We start from the raw sequence: 18,003 nt of genomic DNA on the forward strand, positions 1-18,003 counted from the left end.
TATCATCAATGAGGCGTCACACGTTAAAAATTAGTGTTTTCACCCACAATGTGAAAAACAAGCTGGCAAATAATGGAGTTGTGTGAGGAGAGTGGTTAGTTGTGAGATCAGAAAATTAAGAGGCGGTTTTATTGCGAACAAAATGTAACGATCACCATCATCCTTCATCATGTTGCTGTCCATTTATCATTTGGAATCTTCACCTTGAGATTCTGAAATTAAGAACGCAGTAGTAGCCATCAATAAACAGTTGTAGTGTGTGGGGGGGGGGAGGAGGGGGGTGAGACCAGAGAGGAGACTGTGGAAGACAGAAAGACCTGCCTGCAGTGAGAGAGTGAGTGATCCAAAGATTCAGCCTCATCGTGGGAGACACCAATGATCCCATATGCCTTGGTTTCCACAGCGTGGAGCCGAGAAAGGTGAGAGGCAGGAGCACCAGCCCAGGGGGGAGAGCAGTACTTCATCAGGCTGCAGACGAAAGCTTTGTATGTGGTCAGAAGCTTCGGTGTGTCAAGGGAGGATTCCCAGTCGGCAACTGGCTTTGGAGGCCAGCTTGGAAATGTGGCTTTCCCAGGAAAGATCATGGCAGATAGTGAGACCCAGAAGCTTGAATGAAAGGACTTCTTCAAGAGGATTGTTGAGAGAGTAGATGGGGGAAGGGGGGCAGGGGTCCAGGTTGTCCTTTCAGAGAGACATGGTGAGGGTGTGAGATATTTGTCAGGATTGAAAGACATGTTCCACATGTTGGACCAGTTTGTGATTTTTATCCAGATCTGCAGAGTGAAGAAGCTGCTGCTTGCCGATCCGAGGGATGACAGATGGTGCGACAGATGGTTGAGTCATCAGCAAAGAGATAAAGAGGATTTGCCAGAGAGTCGGAGAGATCATTGAAGAAAACCAGAAAAAACACAGGGCCCAGAACGCTGTGAGAAACTGGAGAGTGAGGGATAGACTTTTTGATAAAGGGAGTAACTCTGCCACCAGGACGAGGCTCATGTCTGTCATACCACAGGAGGGAGTAACCAGGGAGAGAAACTAAGGAGTCAGAGATGTCTTTAAGGAGGAAAGTTTCTGTTGGCAGTGGCAAGCTGTATGGAGAGATCAGTCATGTTAGAGCGAAGGCCTCGGATGTTTGAGCTCCACACTGTTAAGAAAGAGGGAGAGGAGGCTTTGGGAGCAGAGGAGGAGAGGGGAGGGGGAAGGTAGGATGAGGGAGGAGAAGTGGAGGTTGGGAGAGTTGTCGGCAGTGTGTCGGAGATTGCAGAAGAGCTAGGGGAGAGGGTCGGATGCGGAGGAGGACAAAGAGCCAGGTTGTGAAGGGATGAGTTGTGGTGGTAAGTCATAAGATAAGGGGCAAAGGGAAGTAGGAGATTGTAGGAGGTGGGGGAATAATTTGGAAAAGAGAGGGTGGGGCAAGGAGGCAGCTTTGTGGATGAGGGTGGCAGCTTTGAGAAGGTGGGGGGACATTTGAAGGGGAGTGGTGAGGGGAGAGAATTTAGGGAGAAAGGTGTGGGGGGGGGGGAGCTTTTGAGAAAGGTGAAGGTGAAACTTTGTGAGGGGGGGGGGAGAGTGATTTTTGCCTTGAAAAGGGAGGAGGTGGCTGAATTGAGAGGGAGCGGAGACGATGAGAGCATGCACAGTCATGGGGGAAGAGGGAGAAGGGAGGTGTGTGGAGAGGGGACGAATGATTGAGTAGAGGTATGGTAAATCTGTGAGTGGGCTGGCAGAGGAGCAAGATTTGAGGGGGTGGGAAGCGGGGGAGGTGTGATGGTGAAAGAGGGAGCATGTTTGAGATATTGAGAAGTGCACTGAATGAATAAGCGAGTAAGATACTTGTTCGGTTGGAACGGAGCCCACGGACATTTGAAAACCATACAGTTTGGGATACCAGAGGTGGAGCTGTTACTAAAGCAGAGGGCAATGGAGAGGAACAAAAAGAGGAGGTAGGATGGGGAGTAAGGAGGGGGTATAACGGGAGGAGGTAGATTTGAGGAGGTGGGATGAATTTGCACTGAAGTTGGAAAAAAGAACAATTAATAATGGAAGACGAGCAACTATTGCAAAATGTGATTTTTAAAAATTGTCGGTCAGAAATTAATTTAACTACATTGGAGGATGGATGGAGTCCAGAAGAATTGAGAGAATGAAGGAAGGAAGTGTTGTAACAATGGAATTTTTCGACACGGGATGAAAGAAAGGTCGAAAAGTACTCAGGTTTGTGAAGAAGAAGAAGAGCACGGCAGAGAGAGTCGAGAGTCTAAACATTTGAAGAGACTGTTTTTTGTTTTTAGATTCTCGTGGAGGATCTCTAAGTCTTACTCACGTTGTTGTTCTTCATCTTCTTCTTGTGGACTTTTTTGTTTCACAGCCTACAGTTTTCATCGAAACTTCCTGAAACTTGGCATATACTGTATATGTAAAAATTCCCTTTGCAGACAGTAACCATCTCAGATTTTGAAAATTCCTCCAAGAAAAAAAGTTGTGACGTCAAAATATCTCCGCTAATGGCAATCGCCTAAAAAAAATTATCTCAATCTAGGCAAGCTTTTTGAATTCTGTTTGCGGGAATCGAACAGGGCATTCGCAGAGATGAATTACGGCACATATGATACATCACTATACTGTGACGTCATATCAATTTTTATGACCTCATTCCTATTTTTTGTTTCACAACCCAGAGTTTGCATCGGATCTTCGTGAAACTTGCTATATATATATGCAGAAAGCCCACGCGCAGGCAGTGACCATCTCCAATTTTGGAAATTCTTCCGATAAAAAAAGTTGACGTCATAATATCGCGCTAATGGAAATCGCCTCTCCCATTATCTCCGAAACTAGGCAAACTGTTTGAATTTTGTTTGTGGGAATCAATCCGGGCATTAGCACAGATAATTTATTGCAAACTTGATACATCACAATGACGTCATATTCGTTTTTATGACGTCATCATTAAGAGGACGAGAATCTTAGCTCATTTGAGCTTGTTTTTAATGAAGAAGAGGGGAGCAGAGTAAAGGAAGAGTTTGAAGAAATAAGACCGTGAAGGTGAGTGGTGAATACCTTCATTATCAAAGTGGGATCGGAAATGTAAAAAGCAAGGAAAAAGGAAGAGGGAAGTCGCGTGTTATGGGAGGGAAAGGTGAGAAGGGATAATATTCTTCTTCTTTTTTTTTTTTTTTTTTTGAAAGTTGTGAGTTCTCTGCTCTGATGGAGTGGAGCAGCAGCAACAATAACATTGTTTGGCGTGCTGGATTTCCATTAATATAAGAACAATTTTTTTTAAAATTTCATGTTATACTCAATAAACAGTGCTCAACTGCTTGTGTTTTGACTCATGATGTTGCTGTTGGTGTTTGGTTAAAGTTGATTACAAAGGTAATCTTTAATTTTTGTCCTTTTTGGGGGGATTTCCTTCCCACCCTTCCTGCCCCATTCCCCCACCCCCAGACCATCATGGGTGGAAGTCTAACATGTCACAGCCGCAAGTCGTCTGGAGTCAATGGCACAAGCACATCTCGGTGTTCTGGGCGTTGCAAGACCAACAGCAATGGTGCAGTCGTCGGTAGAACTTGGCATAAACGGAAGGTCAGTGCCGTGTGCAACTTCCGGGATATCTCTGGTCACCCTGCTGTTGGTGAAGAGACTGGCTCTGCGGAGGATTCCCTAACAGCGTTGCCCCTTGCTGAGCGTCTCAATGTTAATCTGGCGACAGAGGAGCAGCTGATGACGCTGCCGGGGGTTTCACGGGCAATGGCCCAAGCAATGGTACGTCATCGGAGGATCATCGGAGGCTTTCGGCGTGTCGAGGACGTTGCTCTTGTACCTGGTGTCGGTGCCGCCAATCTCGAGCTCATTCGTTCAGAAATTTGGACCGGACGTCTCATCAGTCCTACGCGACTTGCTGGTGCCGCCCCGGTGAGATGTTGTATATTCACTCTGCCATTGTCTGTCAGTTCCTACGCCATCACTTGTAGTGGTGTCTGTTTGCTTGAGCTTCACAACAGTTGATTTGGAAATGACAAAACAAAGGCAAATTGCTGTGTGACGTAAAAGATGTAAATGGTGCCGCCATAGTTGATTTTTTTTTGGATTGTTATTTTGAAATGCTCTCACAATATAAACATGGTATAAAATCATTTTAAGATGTCAGTAGATTTCACTCGTTTGTTACCAAAACACGCATTGAAAATAAATATTATCTTGCGGAAACCATCACTAAATATTACTAAATTGTAACAACGGAACACTCGTCTGTGGAGGGTTTGTGTCGGTCGTCTGTTGTCGAAGAAGTTTTTAAAATGTAAGTTTTTGCTTCTGATAACTTGCTTTGGTGTTGATCAGCAAATTGGTGGCTTACCATCCAAGTTTCTTCCTCAATGACCATTTTGGCTGTTTAGTTCAAGGGTTTGCCTTGGGTTGACAGAATGGCCCAGAGAAAGTGTCCTCAAAATGCGAACCTCAGTCCACATCTGGACAGCAGGCATCATCATCATTCAGCTGCAGAGCTAATCCTAAACCCCCATCAATGTCTTGATTGCATTGTACCAATTTAACTGCTAAATAATTCCTGAGTTCATCCCCTCATGTTCTTCTATTCTATCTGGCCCTAATTATCTGTTAATGGCCTCTGGTGTTTAACCATTCATCGCAGCTTGATAAATGATAAATGCAGGAGGTGATTCAGCTGGGATGAACATGGCTGGCTTGATGGTACATATATGAAGGAAAATATTTTCTCTAGTCGTATCTTGCTTCCATTTCATTGCGAATCTTAACTTTGCTGGATTGATTTTATCTTATTACCTTCGATATTTGATAGTAATATTGTTGCGGAGCCGGGTATCGGCAACGAGTACGACCGCTAGGTGGAGCTGCAGAGTCGACTCGACCGAGCACCCGGAATTTAGATCGTACCTTTCGGAAAACTCCGACAGGTACAGGTCCCTTACCGGGCCGTGAGTCGTCAATAATTCCACCAAGTGGTACAGGGTTATTTGTCAATCTTCAAAATACATAGAACTCCACGTGGCGAGTTACCGAGTACTCACACCCTCGATGGCCCTCGTACGAGTTGAGCCGTTAGCGTGCCCGACCCGTGCGCAACCCAAGCGGACGGTTGCCGAAGTTCTGTCGGTCCAAACGCACATTTATAGCGGCAACAGCCTTTATAATTCACCAACACACGTCATGCTAAAGGTCCAGTCGCACCTTGATGTTTTAGCCAGCAATGGCAACGTATTAAAATGTATGTAAAATGCTGGCTTACGTTGAACTTTTGATGTTTTTTTTAAAGATTCGGACGTATTCACAACGACTTGGTTTTATGCACAACATATGAGTAACGGACACACAACGTTTCGTTGTGTTATAGATAACTTATACCAACGAATGCTGAACCTGTTGTTGGCCTTCCCAACCTATGCCCAACGATAGTCTCACTTAGGCATAGCACGCTGCAGGCATCGCCGACGATCACGTGGTGTAGCCTATTAAAAGGCTGCCGCACAACGATTCAAATCATAACCGCCGCAGAAATGGAAGTGTCAACATCGAAGTCACACCTTGGCGATCTTGCCAGCGTATGCCGACCTCTGAAAAATGCGTCTAAAACGCTGGCGCACGTCGAATACGGTATGGGTAAGTTTGGTATGCGTGAATAGTACGCTAAAGTACGCTATCATACGTCGTAGTAAGTGGAGTAAGTCTTGTAATTTTAAACATGTTGAAAATTTTATGACGTACTTGCCGTATGACACACGCTCCACATGCGATGGGAATAAATTGTACGCACGTTACACGATCGTTGACACACATCGACATACGTTACTTGAAAGGTACTCATAAGTCGAAACACATCAAGGTAATGGTAAGTGTCAGTGTTCCAGACTCCCAGTTTTTTTTTTTTCTTCAGTATGACGGTGTTCAGTGTACAGTGCGGTTATGATTTAAATCGTTGAGTGGCAGCCTATTAATTATATTATATTATAACCGCACTAGAAATCGAAGTGTCAAAATCACCATGATACCCAAGGAAGGAAGAAAAATAAAAATAAAAAAATAAAAAAAACCAGGGAGTCTGGAACACTGACGCTAACCATTACCTTGACGTGTTTCGACTTATGAGCACCTTACAAGTAACGTGTGTCGATGTGTGTCAAACCATCGTGTAACGTGAGTACAACACGTTACTCGTAGGTTAGAAATAAGTTTCGGGTACGCTAGACATTACCTCTGTGTTTCGACTTATGAGTAACTTACAAGTAATGTGTCAACGATCGCGTGACGTGCCTCCAACTTATGGCCAGCGTTATGCGGAACGTGTGAGTCATACGCTGGCATCAGTCTTAAAATTTCAAGCATGGAAAATTTGAGGACAACCGAAAAGTACAACGTTTAAAGCCAGCGTACAACGACGTATGGCAGTGTTTTTCAGCGTGCTCTCAATGTTATCAAAACTTACCCATAACGTATTTGACGTGTACCAGCGTTTTAGACAAATTTTCAAAAAATCGGCATAAGCTGGCTAAAACGCCAAGGTGTGACTGGGCCTTTAGCCAATGGAAGAAACACAGCAACGAACTGATACATTTAACAAATTATTTATTTATAAAGGGGCAGGGGAGCATGCAAGAAGGCAGAGTTATCCGACTCTCGAGATGCAAGTATGTACAGCAAAGAGCACTTAAACAATTCCTACTTGCAGACGGGCCCACACGCAGACGCACACCCAAAAGAAACGGACCCAAAGTGGTCTTTATTATACCTTCGGCTTGGAGGGAAGACGAGCTGAGGGAAGAGAAGATAGCAGGCTACCTTGCCGCACCACGTGGCTCGACGTCCGCACCTTCCCGGAGCACCAGTCGGCCAAGAAGGAACCAGGGCAGCCGGACGCGGACTTCGCCAGCCACGAGCCCTGAACCCGAGCACACCAGCGACGAGATGCCTTTCGCCCAGCCTCGAGAGATGCGTCTTCCCCTCCGAGCTCCAGCAGATCCTCACGCGCTCTACCAGATTCTGACGCTTCTGCAGATCCTGACGCTCTGGCCGATTCCCTCGCTCTCCCGATCTCTCCATTCTCTCACTCGATGTCTCTTTTATCGCTCTCGGGTGCGGTTCGCTCCTCGTGACCCGCTCTCGGGCACGGTTCGCTCAGGCGTGGCTCACTCTCGGGCATGGTTCGCTCAGGCGTGGCTCGCTCTCGGGCGCGGTCCAAACGAACTGATTCATGACCATATTTGGGAATGGAATTCAGTCCGCTCATCGTTGGGTGGGACACGACGCATTCCCTTACTTGGCGCGCCGCCAAGCGAATCTGTTCATGTCCATATTTGGGAATGGAATTCCATCCCCGAACGACTTCTGAACACGCCCGCATACCAGCGAGCGAGCGGAGAATGCCGGGAGCAGAGGGTTATCGTTGTTGTAGTTGGAGATGTCGGAGCCGTAGTTGTTGTGAGTGATGTTAAAACCCTAACTATCAAAATAACTCACAGCGCATGAACATTTATTCTCCCATTAAACGAGGGACGGGGACCCGAACTAAAACACATACTTACCCCGATATAACTGTTCTATAAGACCTGTATGTTGGGTGCTCATGGCTTCCAGATTCGCAACAATATTACTTATTGATTTTTAGATTGTGATTGTACTATATCACAATTGGTGAAACAGGTAGTTTGCCCTGACTGCGTTTCCTAAACATGCCGTTCTGTGAAGATACATTTATTGAAGTTTTGAATTTTTATTTATTTATTTACCCTTTTGCAGCTCTTGCCTTCTCATGATGCCCGGTGTTGTTTGCTGCTGTAGTCCTCAGTTGATGTCAAAGTATTGCATGCCTAAATTTCAAATATTTTACTGCACGAATACTCCTCCACCCTCATTCCTCCTGCACCACCCATGCTCATCTTTGTCAGCACCCATCTTGTCACAATGGATGGTAGTCACAGTTCTCTGACTCGAAGCTCTTCGTAACCTTGGTGAACTACTATGGGTGTCAAATTATGCCGTGGTATTGCTCGCTTATCATTACCACCGCCACCGAAGGTGGAAGGAGGTTATGTTTTTCTGCCCGAGTGCCCTTGCTTCAAATATTTTGGCACACACGTACTCTGCCGACCCCCTCCTCCCCCTGCCCCTCCCCCCAATCTCCACCACCCATGGCCATGTTCTTCAGTGCTCATCTCGTCACGAAAGAGGATAGACATGCATCTGCATCTCTATATCTCCCCATGCAGAACAGATGGTGCGGTGAAGCCACGACTAGGGTACTGTTGTCTATCAATTGTATTCAGTTGTTGCTGTAATATGCCTGCTTAACGACCCTAATTTCCTGAAAGAAGAATGTTCGTGGGAATGGACAAAAAATAGATAAACTTTTATCCAAGAACATCTTAAAGGGATTTATTCCACAGGATGTACCTTTTACATGTTTAAAATGTCTTTGTGTGGCCTGCAAGGTGCAAAGGAATTTTTGTTCTGGCCCATGATCAAAAATATTTTGGGGACCCCCGGCCTTGAGGTGCTCTCCTCGAAATTGTCTATCCTTGGTTCGAATCTTGACCCAGCTAAAACCCGTTATCCCGATGTTGCACCGGCAGGTTGATTCATCAATTTGTGTGTGTGGTCCCTGGGATGGCCATTACACTGGGTCACGGGTTTGGGTCATGGGGTGAAAACGGATTTTCTTTTCTCTCACTCTAAATTTGATGTCAGCTCATTCCTGGTGGAACCTTTTTCCATCTTTCAACTTTGCTTCAGGCAGGAAGCGTGGAGATTTGTGATGGCACGCTATCCACTTCGCTCTCGTTGCTGTTTTCCAAGGGTGTCAAACAAAGCAGCTATCGCAGCATTTTTCACTTCTTTCTTGAGACGCAAGGCAATGCAAAATTTTATTTGTTGGAATTTACAAAAGCCAAAAATGCAAATTGATGCTTTCAATTTGCTTCATTCCCTCACTATTGCAATTTATTTTTGTGTGATATCATTTCTTACTATGCTGCTCTTTTGCTCCATTTTCAGTTGTGATGAGTTCTGTAGTGGTAGAGTTGTGAAGAATACAACGGTTGTAAGCAGCCATGATATACAAGTTTACAGCTATCCATAATTTTCAGAATGTTCAATAAAATTGGAAGAGAAAAATATGGGCAGGATTTGTTGAAACATCACATGCATTAATTTTCATAAATTATTTCATTTGTTTTGTGTTGATCACTTTTTGTCCATTTTATTTTCCAAATTATAGCAAGTAAAATGTGAATTTCATAATTTTGGGTTTTTTTTTTCTTTTTTTGGCTTCCACAGCCAAAGGAACTGGGGGCATTATGTGTTTTGGTTTGTCTGTCTGGCTGTGTCTCTCTCTCTCTTTCTCTCTTTCTCTCTTTCTCTCTTTCTCTCTTTCTCTCTTTCTCTCTCTTTCTCTCTTTCTCTCTTTCTCTCTTTCTCTCTTTCTCTCTTTCTCTCTTTCTCTCTTTCTCTCTTTCTCTCTTTCTCTCTTTCTCTCTTTCTCTCTTTCTCTCTTTCTCTCTTTCTCTCTTTCTCTCTTTCTCTCTTTGTTTCTTTCTTTCTCTCTTTCTCTCTTTCTCTCTTTCTCTCTTTCTCTCTTTCTTTCTCTCTTTCTCTCTTTCTCTCTTTCTCTCTTTCTCTCTTTCTCTCTTTCTCTCTTTCTCTCTTTCTTTCTCTCTTTCTCTCTTTCTTTCTCTCTTTCTCTCTTTCTCTCTTTCTCTCTTTCTTTCTCTCTTTCTCTCTTTCTCTCTTTCTTTCTCTCTTTCTCTCTTTCTCTCTTTCTCTCTTTCTTTCTCTCTTTCTCTCTTTCTCTCTTTCTCTCTTTCTCTCTTTCTCTCTTTCTTTCTCTCTTTCTCTCTTTCTCTCTTTCTCTCTTTCTCTCTTTCTCGCTTTCTCGCTTTCTCGCTTTCTCGCTTTCTCGCTTTCTCGCTTTCTCGCTTTCTCGCTTTCTCGCTTTCTCGCTTTCTCGCTTTCTCTCTTTCTCTCTTTCTCGCTTTCTCGCTTTCTCTCTTTTTCTCCATGCGTGTGTAGCAGATTTTTATTGTCATGATAACTTGTGAACTACTGAAAAGGGATTTTGACCAAACTTGGTACAAGTATGTATAGTATGATGCAAATATTAACTGGTTAGATTTTGGATTTAAAAGGGTAAAGGTCGATGATCACGTGACCTTTCATTGAAAATCTTTATTACCACAATAACTTGTGGACCACCGAAGGGATTTCAACTGCAACTTGGCACAAGTACAGCAGCAATGCCAACCCTCCCGATTTCATCGGGAGGCTTCCGAAAATTCACCCAAACTCCCGCCCTTACGATCACTATCCTTATCCTCCCGAAATTTTGATATTTTTGCACTGTTCACTAATCAGAATGTACTAGTATGAGAATTGAATGAAAAGCATCGTCTGCTACGTATAGCATGTGGTAACTCCATAACGTTCGCTGCTACCAAATTGTACGTAAAAAATTGCAAATTCAAATGAGGAGCAGCGAAACATTGGGTCTGGATCTCGCTTATGCGATCATGCACTGAGATTTAGTGCATGCGGTATGTGTGCAATACAGTGCATGCGGTATGTATGCACAGTGTATATGCATGCGATACGCTCACTGCATGCAGCTGGGCCCCGTACCAGCCCGGCGGTCGCGACCACCGTGCGGTGTTTAACAGCCGCTAGAGTTCTACGAGTCGCGCTGCAGCTGTGGAACATCGACTTCGAAGTTACCGATGCTTCAAGCCCTCGATGTTGATTACGAAATGGCAGAAAAGAAGCTTACGAAGACCAAGAAATGGTCTCAGAAGTACAAGACCGAATACAGTCTCCAATACCCGTGTATTTGAAAGTCTGAAAGAGGAATTCATCATGCGTATTGTACAGTATGCAGCGTTGATATTTCAGTTGAGCACGGAGGTCGCGATGATATTCGGAAGCACGTTGGAAGCAAACGGCACACAGACATTGCAAAGGAGAGATCTTCGAGCACGAGTACCGGTACACTTCTGAATTATTTCACCAAACAAGGGACAAGCGAGGAAGAGGATGTTACCCGAGCGGAACTTCTCTTTAGTGGATTTATTGTGGAACATAACTTGCCCATATCAGTCTCAGATCATGCTGGACCTCTATTTCAAAAGATGTTTCCAGATTCAAAAGTTGCTTCAAAGTATGGATGTGCAAGAACAAAAACTTCAGCAATAATTGGTGAGTTGTCAAATGTTACTGCTTCATCTATTGCCGATATTGCTAGACTAGCTCCATTTAGCCTAGCTTCAGACGGTAGCAATGACAGTGGTGAGGCCCAGCTATATCCTGTCCTGATTTCGTACTATGACAACAGTGCTGGGATTGTGAAGCAAGGTTTGCTAAGTTTGCCTGCGTGCAAACAAGATTCCACTGGAGAAAACATTTTCAAACTGTTTGATCATGAGTTCAGTGACAGGAAAATTCCGTGGGGAAATTGTGTTTCCTTTTGTGCTGATAATGCCTCTGTCATGGTGGGCAAGCACAAAGGAGTCGCTGCTTATATCCACAAACAAAATCCAGAGTGCTACATCATGGGATGCCCTTGCCATATGATGCACAATACAGCCAAGAAGGCGGCTCAGGCCTTACCCATTGAATTAGATGACTTTCTCATCGATATTTACTACTACTTGGACAAAAGTAGTAAACGCGTCAAAGGAGTGAAAGCACTGCAAGAACTCTGTGATGCCCCGACACACAAGATTCTGAAGCATGTCGCAACAAGGTGGCTGTCCCTTGGTCAGTGCCTAGACAGGCTGATTGAACAGTGGGAGCCACTTCGCCTCTTCTTCAAAGAAGAAGTACGAAGAAAAATGCAACCAACTGTAGCCAAGACTCTAACAACGAGCAAGAAGGACGGCACTGTATCTACTGCCAGTACTGGCACTGCAGGATCAAGCACTAGTGGAGCAGCATTCACCACTACCACTGCAGTATCTGCTGCGAAGAAGACAGCAGGGACAGCACCAAAACCAATGCTGAGAGCAGGTAGATCACCGGCCATTCATCACGTTCATCTACAAAGCAGATCCCTTCAGAGTCGAGAAAGACTGTGATAGTCCCATCTACAGGCAAAGAAGGACCCAAGTTAAGTTCTGCTTTTGCCAAATCACTTGATAGAAGCTCAGCAAAACCTTCGAATCAGAGGTCTTCTTCCTTGGCTGCACCTACCTCAAGCTCTCTCCTCAAACGTAAAATTGGATCTGGTACTACGAGTCTGACCTCTTCTGCTGGCAGTAAACGCAAGTGTGATCGCCCTGCGGCTAAGTGTACTACGAGTTCTACAACTAAAAGCGCATCTTCCTCAAACACTGTGCAGGAATCTAGAGAAAAACGTGTCAACAGGATGTTCTTGTCTCCACAAACAAAACTCTATTGTTTCTTCCTTCGATATGCTAACAAGCTTTTTGAGAAGGGGAATCTTCTGCTCCAAAGAGACGAACCCTGTATTCATCTCCTGCACGGAGAATTGAATGGTCTTCTGAAAGATATCTTCGTACGGTTTTTGAAACCATCGGTGTCATCGGTTGCTCTGGTAAATGTACCCTTCTCTGACAGAAATCATCAGAAGAATGATGAGGACCTCATGATTGGGAACGATGCCAAACTGTATATAAGGGAACAAAGGAGTCTCAAGAAATGCACCTTCACTCTGAGTGAGTCAGACATCCAAGGTTTCTTCAGTGCAGTTCGCTCATATTATGTGAAAGCCTGCAATTACATCTTCAAAACCTGGCCGCTAGATGATGAATTAGCCAAGCATGCTCAGGTGCTGGATGTTAAGCTACACCAAGAAGTGGGGTTTGACTGTGTTGAGTTTTTCATCAAGAAATTCCCCTGTCTGTTCAGTGGCGGTGATAGTGACATAGACAGTCTTGAGAGTGAATTCGCTCACTACCAGGCAGACGCCTCCATAGCTACAATTGCTACTGAGACAGTGAGAGTGGATGAGCAGTGGCATCGGATTTCACAGCTCACAGATCCCTGCACTGGTGCCAAGAAGTATCCTAATTTGAGCAAAGTGATGAAGGGAATCTTGGTCATTCCTCATTCGAACGCATCATGTGAGCGGGCACTCAGTCTTGTACGGAAGAATCATACTGAATTTCGTCCCAATTTGAGTGTCAAAACCCTGGAAGCTCTCTTAATTGAAAAACTAGCTCATAGCACCCCTTGCTACCAGAGAGAATACAGCAAAGACATAATCAGAAGGGCTAAAAGAGCCACACAGCTGTCACTCAGCAAAGCTGCCATGGAAAAAGCAAGCAGCAGTAGTACCAGCCAGTAAGGTAAGAAAAATATTGCTTCTTTTGTGCTTTTTGTTAATCTTTGATTGTCCCCTAACTTACTAATATTAACATACATGTAACATTAAAAAGTGCACAATTTTCCCCTTTTTTTGTTCAAAAAGTGGGAATTCTTAACATGTTAAATGCTCCAAAATAGGGCTCAGAGGGCACTAGAGAGCGTCTAGAACCCTAGAGCTTCCAGGACCCTAAGGCGGGCCCTGGACCCCGCCGCAAGGGTCGAGCGCACCGCGCTCGAGATGTGCGCTTAGCGCACATTATTTGGTGTCGGTTGCAAATCCTCCCTAATTCTGATTTCCAAAAGTTGGCATCTCTGGTACAGTGCCTGTAGAAAGCCTTCACCTCCTTTCAAATTTTTCACCTTTTGTTGCCTTATTGCTTGGAATTCAACTGCATTAAATCAGCCTTTTTCCACCTTTTTATTTACACATCGTAACCCACAAATTCGACAAATTTCAGATGATAAAAAATATAAAACTAATATATCTTGGTTGAATAAGTGTCCACACCCCCCCCCCCTTATAATGGCAATTGTAAATTAATGTGTGAAATACAATAGTAATTGTATTTCAGAATAAAATCATCTGCTCCTGCAGGTTTCCTCTGCTGGGTAGTGCATTTCACAGCAAAGACTCAACCATGAGAACCAAGGAGCTTTCAAAAGACCTCCGGGATAAAGTTGTGGAAAGGCACAGATCAGGGGATGGATATAAAAATACTTCAAAGGCCTTGAATATCCCTTGTAGCACAGTCAAGGCAATCATTAAGAAGTGGAAGGCATATGGTACCACCAAGACCCTGTCTATATCAGGCCGTCGCTCCAAACTGGTTGACCAAGCAAGGAGGAGACTGATCAGAGAGGCCACCAAGAGTCCAATGGCAACTTTGAAAGAGCTACAGGGCTTTATGACAAAGACTGGTCACTGTGTGCATGTGACAACAATATCCCAAGCATCCACAAGTCTGGCCTGTATGGTAGTGTTGCAAGAAGGAAGCCATGACTCAAAAAAGCCCACCTTGAGTCCCGTTTGAGGTATGCAAAACACACACTCCAGAGATTTTAAAGCCATGTGGAAAAAAAGTTTTGTGGTCTGACGAAACCAAGATGGAACTTTTTGCTCTAATTACAAAACATTATTTGTCGCAAACCCAACCACAGCACATCATCCAAAGAACACCATCCTTACTGTGAAGCATGGTGGTGGCAGCATCATGTTGTGAGGATGTTTCTCATCAGCAGGGACTGGGGCACATGTCTGGATAGAAGGTAAAATGGATGGAGCAAAATACAGAAAAATGTTAGAGGAAAACCTGCTGCCCTCCGAAAGAAAGCTGAAATTGGGATGGAAGTTCACCTTTCAACATGACGACGACGACTCGAAGCTGCACTGGAGTGGCAAAGAAATTAAAATATAAATGTCCTTGAGTGGCCCATTTAGAGCCCCAACCTATATCCAATCGAAAATCTGTGGCATGACTTGAAGATCGCTGTCCATCAACGCTCCCCACACAACTTTACTGAGCTTGAACAGTTTTGGACAGAAGAATCGGCAAATATTTCCCAATCAAGGTGTGAAAAGTTGGTGGAGACCTATCCCAACAAACTCACAACTCTCTCTCTATCGAGTACAGCTTGTGGCTGCTTGGTTGCATCATTGGTTGGGACATGGCAATGCCGCTGATGCAGTGTCCCCCTTACCAGTACACTGGTACTCATTTTGCCAACCTCGGAAGGATGACAGGCTGAGTCAACTTCCTGGTATATTAAAATTCAGTGGCCCAACGGGGCTTGAACTCAGAATCCTAGGATCCCAAGCCACCACCCTAACCACTAAGCCAACACCAGGCCGAACTCACAACTGCAATTGCTGTTAAAGGTGTTTTCCACTAAGTATTAACTTGGGGGGGGGGGGGTGGACACTTGTCAAACCAAGATATTCTAGTTTTGTATTTTTAATTATTATTCTGAAATTTGTATAATTAGTTTTTCACTTGGAAGTTGTAGGTTGCGTTGTGTAAAAAGTGTAAATTTAATTCCAGGCTGCAAGGCAACAAAAGGTGAAAATTTTGAAAGGGGGTGTAGACTTCCCATAGGCAGTGTATTGTATGTTCTGTTCTTATGAACCGTTTCAATTTGGGGTTCAACAGGTCGGAGGTCATGTTTTTGGTAATCATTTTGCAGATCATGACGAGTTAGAAGCATCTGATATTTTGCCTCTCTGCCTGCCTCTCTGCCTGCCTCTCTCTGTCTCTGCCTCTCTCTGTCTCTGTCTCTCTCTGTCTCTGTCTCTGTCTCGTTGTCTGTCTGTCTCTGTGACCTTTAATTGAAATCAAACAACAGTGGGTTGACATCTCATGTGGGTGGAGGCATTATCCATTGACGCCTTCCCATCAAATTCTATTTTCGAGTTTTGATCGATACACTATTCAAATCTTACCAATGAACTATAAAACAATGCATTTTTGAAGCTGAAAAGCATTGGGCACAGAATGAATATTCAGGATTCAAGACGCCAATGCCAGATGTGATGTAATGGGATCATTAGGAATAAACAACGGGATGGATTAATGGGTGTTGGCAGGAGGTGTTGGAAAGTGGACATCTTGAAAGAATGCAAGAAAACCATGACTACGTGGAGCTGCGAATGTTGTTACAGAGGTGAGAAAGTATAGGGATGAAGGAGTGGAGATACACAACATAGCAAAAACCTGATGAAGGAGACAAAGGTAGCTTGATGAATATAGTGTTCTACCAGGTGGGCTGGGTTAGGCTGAAGAATAGAGTGGGTGTGATGAGTCTCAAATAGATGTGAAAGAATGTTGACAGTCAACAGTCTGTTGACTTGCCTCGAGTATATGAATAACTGGTTCTAACCCTCTTCTTTAATTATAATGTGAAGAAGGTAATGTCAACACCATAATGTCAAAAAGGGCCAAATTGGGACTTCATGGTCCCAAAAATCTGGGAGGTGGCAGGGGGAGGGAAGAGACAAACAATCTAATTGCACTCTGGTCCTTAAGTAAATGCCAATTTTCTGAAAATAGCACACTACATTGATGTATGATAAAGAACATGCACCCCGATGCCACTACAGACTACTTTTATGGTTTATTTACAGTGCAGCACCAGGTTCCTGGTTTGCATTATTCCTGGGAGTGTGGAAACGGTGCTGAAATCGTGCTCTTTGTCGATTTAGGGCAGAGATTTATAAAATTTGGGTGAGGCACTGACACAGTGTATGACTTGGATGGTGCAGATGTGATACACTTACCTGGGAGCTGTCTTGTCTGGCTTTGATTCTCAGCCTTTTTGAAATTGGGTTCGCAACAACAGAGAGAGGGGGAAACAGCAACAGCAGAGCCGAAGGCCAAGGGAGGCAAACAAACAGTGGGGGGGGGGGGGCAGGAGAGAATGCATGGGGTGGACAATATGGATATAGAAGGAAACTCTCAGGACAGAAAACTTGAAATTTGGAAGGACGAGGGATTGGGGTGGGGTTAACGAGGGCAGAAAGGATCATGGTTTTTTGATTGGGGACGATCGGAGATTGTGGTGGACAGCTGTCTTGTAAGACCTGGAGGGAGGGATGAAGTTGAAGAGAATGTGAAAGTTGATTCCACAGGTGGGGGAAAAGAGGAACAAATGAGTGGAGCCAAGCCGTGATTCTAGATAGTTTCACCAGAAGGGGGTTGATGGTGGACTGTGTGTGCCTTGTGGAAACCTGGGGGGAGGGGTGAACAAAGCATGGAACGAGCAGAGGGTGCAAGACCAGAAAGGAGACTGGAGAAGACAGAGAAACTCCTGACCTATCTGTGATCATGAAGTAATCGGCCCATAGACTCAGCTTCATCATCGGAGATTCCAATAATCTTAAAAGCTTTGATTTCCATGTCGTCGAGCTGAGTGAGGCAGGGGAGCCAGGCCATTGGGGAGAGCAGTACTCCATAAAGCAGTGGATGAAGCCCTCACAGGTGGATAGGAGTTCAGGTGTCCCAAGGGAAGACTTGTACGACTGAGGATGCGCAGTCAGCATTTGACTCTGGAGACCAGCTTTGAAATGTGGTTTGCCCAAGAAAGATCATGGCTGATGGTGAGACCCAGGAGTTTGAATGACTGAACTTCCTGAAGAGCATTGCGAACAAAGTGTATAGAAGGGTTTGCCAGTAGGTCATTTCAAAGAGAGATAGTGTGAGTGTAATATTTGTCAGGATTGAAAAACATATTCCAAGTGTTTTACCAGTTTGTGGGTTTTTTAAATTAATTAATTAATTTTTCAACGTCTGAAGAGGGGGAAGAGGCTGCAGCCTGCCTATCTAAAGGATGAGGGATGTCATGGCAGATGATGGAGTCATCAGCAAATAGTTTGATATTTGTAAAAAATTTAAAATCCACTAAAAAGGATTTCTCCAGAGTCAGAGATCAATGATGAGGATCAGGTATGGGACTGGGTGCAGAACACTGTATTGGGGCAACTCAGTCTTGACAGGGAGAGGAGATGAAAGAATTCCATTGAGTGCCACACGTTGTGTACGAGGGTAGAGGAAGTCAATACGTCGTGTGGAGTTGACCTTGGATGCCATAGTCTGAGTGCTTGGAGAATAAGACAGGATGCCAGACTGTATCAAAAGCACGAGATATGTCCAGACACAACCCTGATCT

The 18,003-nt window shown here is 44.4% G+C and overlaps 1 protein-coding gene across 8 annotated transcripts in view; it reads left to right on the forward strand.

Annotated features, from left to right (window-relative positions):
* EEPD1 (endonuclease/exonuclease/phosphatase family domain containing 1) overlaps nt 1-18,003 on the forward strand; it is a 104,868-nt gene that overhangs the window by 20,616 nt on the left and 66,249 nt on the right. For 7 of the 8 annotated variants that reach the window (XR_015049601.1, XM_085847495.1, XM_085847490.1 and 4 more), the window contains exon 2: nt 3,448-3,915. Coding sequence is in view for 7 of the 8 variants with exons in the window: in XM_085847495.1 (XP_085703621.1) it covers nt 3,454-3,915 (462 nt within the window). In the remaining variant the exon portion in view is untranslated. Of the gene's footprint in view, nt 1-3,447; nt 3,916-18,003 lie in introns of those variants that run through there. The other variant, XM_085847496.1, reaches the window with a different exon arrangement.

This window comes from Eptatretus burgeri, chromosome 11, assembly GCF_056783735.1.
Source record: "Eptatretus burgeri isolate ZD-2024b chromosome 11, Ebu_testis_v1, whole genome shotgun sequence".
Taxonomy (NCBI): Eukaryota; Metazoa; Chordata; class Myxini; order Myxiniformes; family Myxinidae; genus Eptatretus; species Eptatretus burgeri.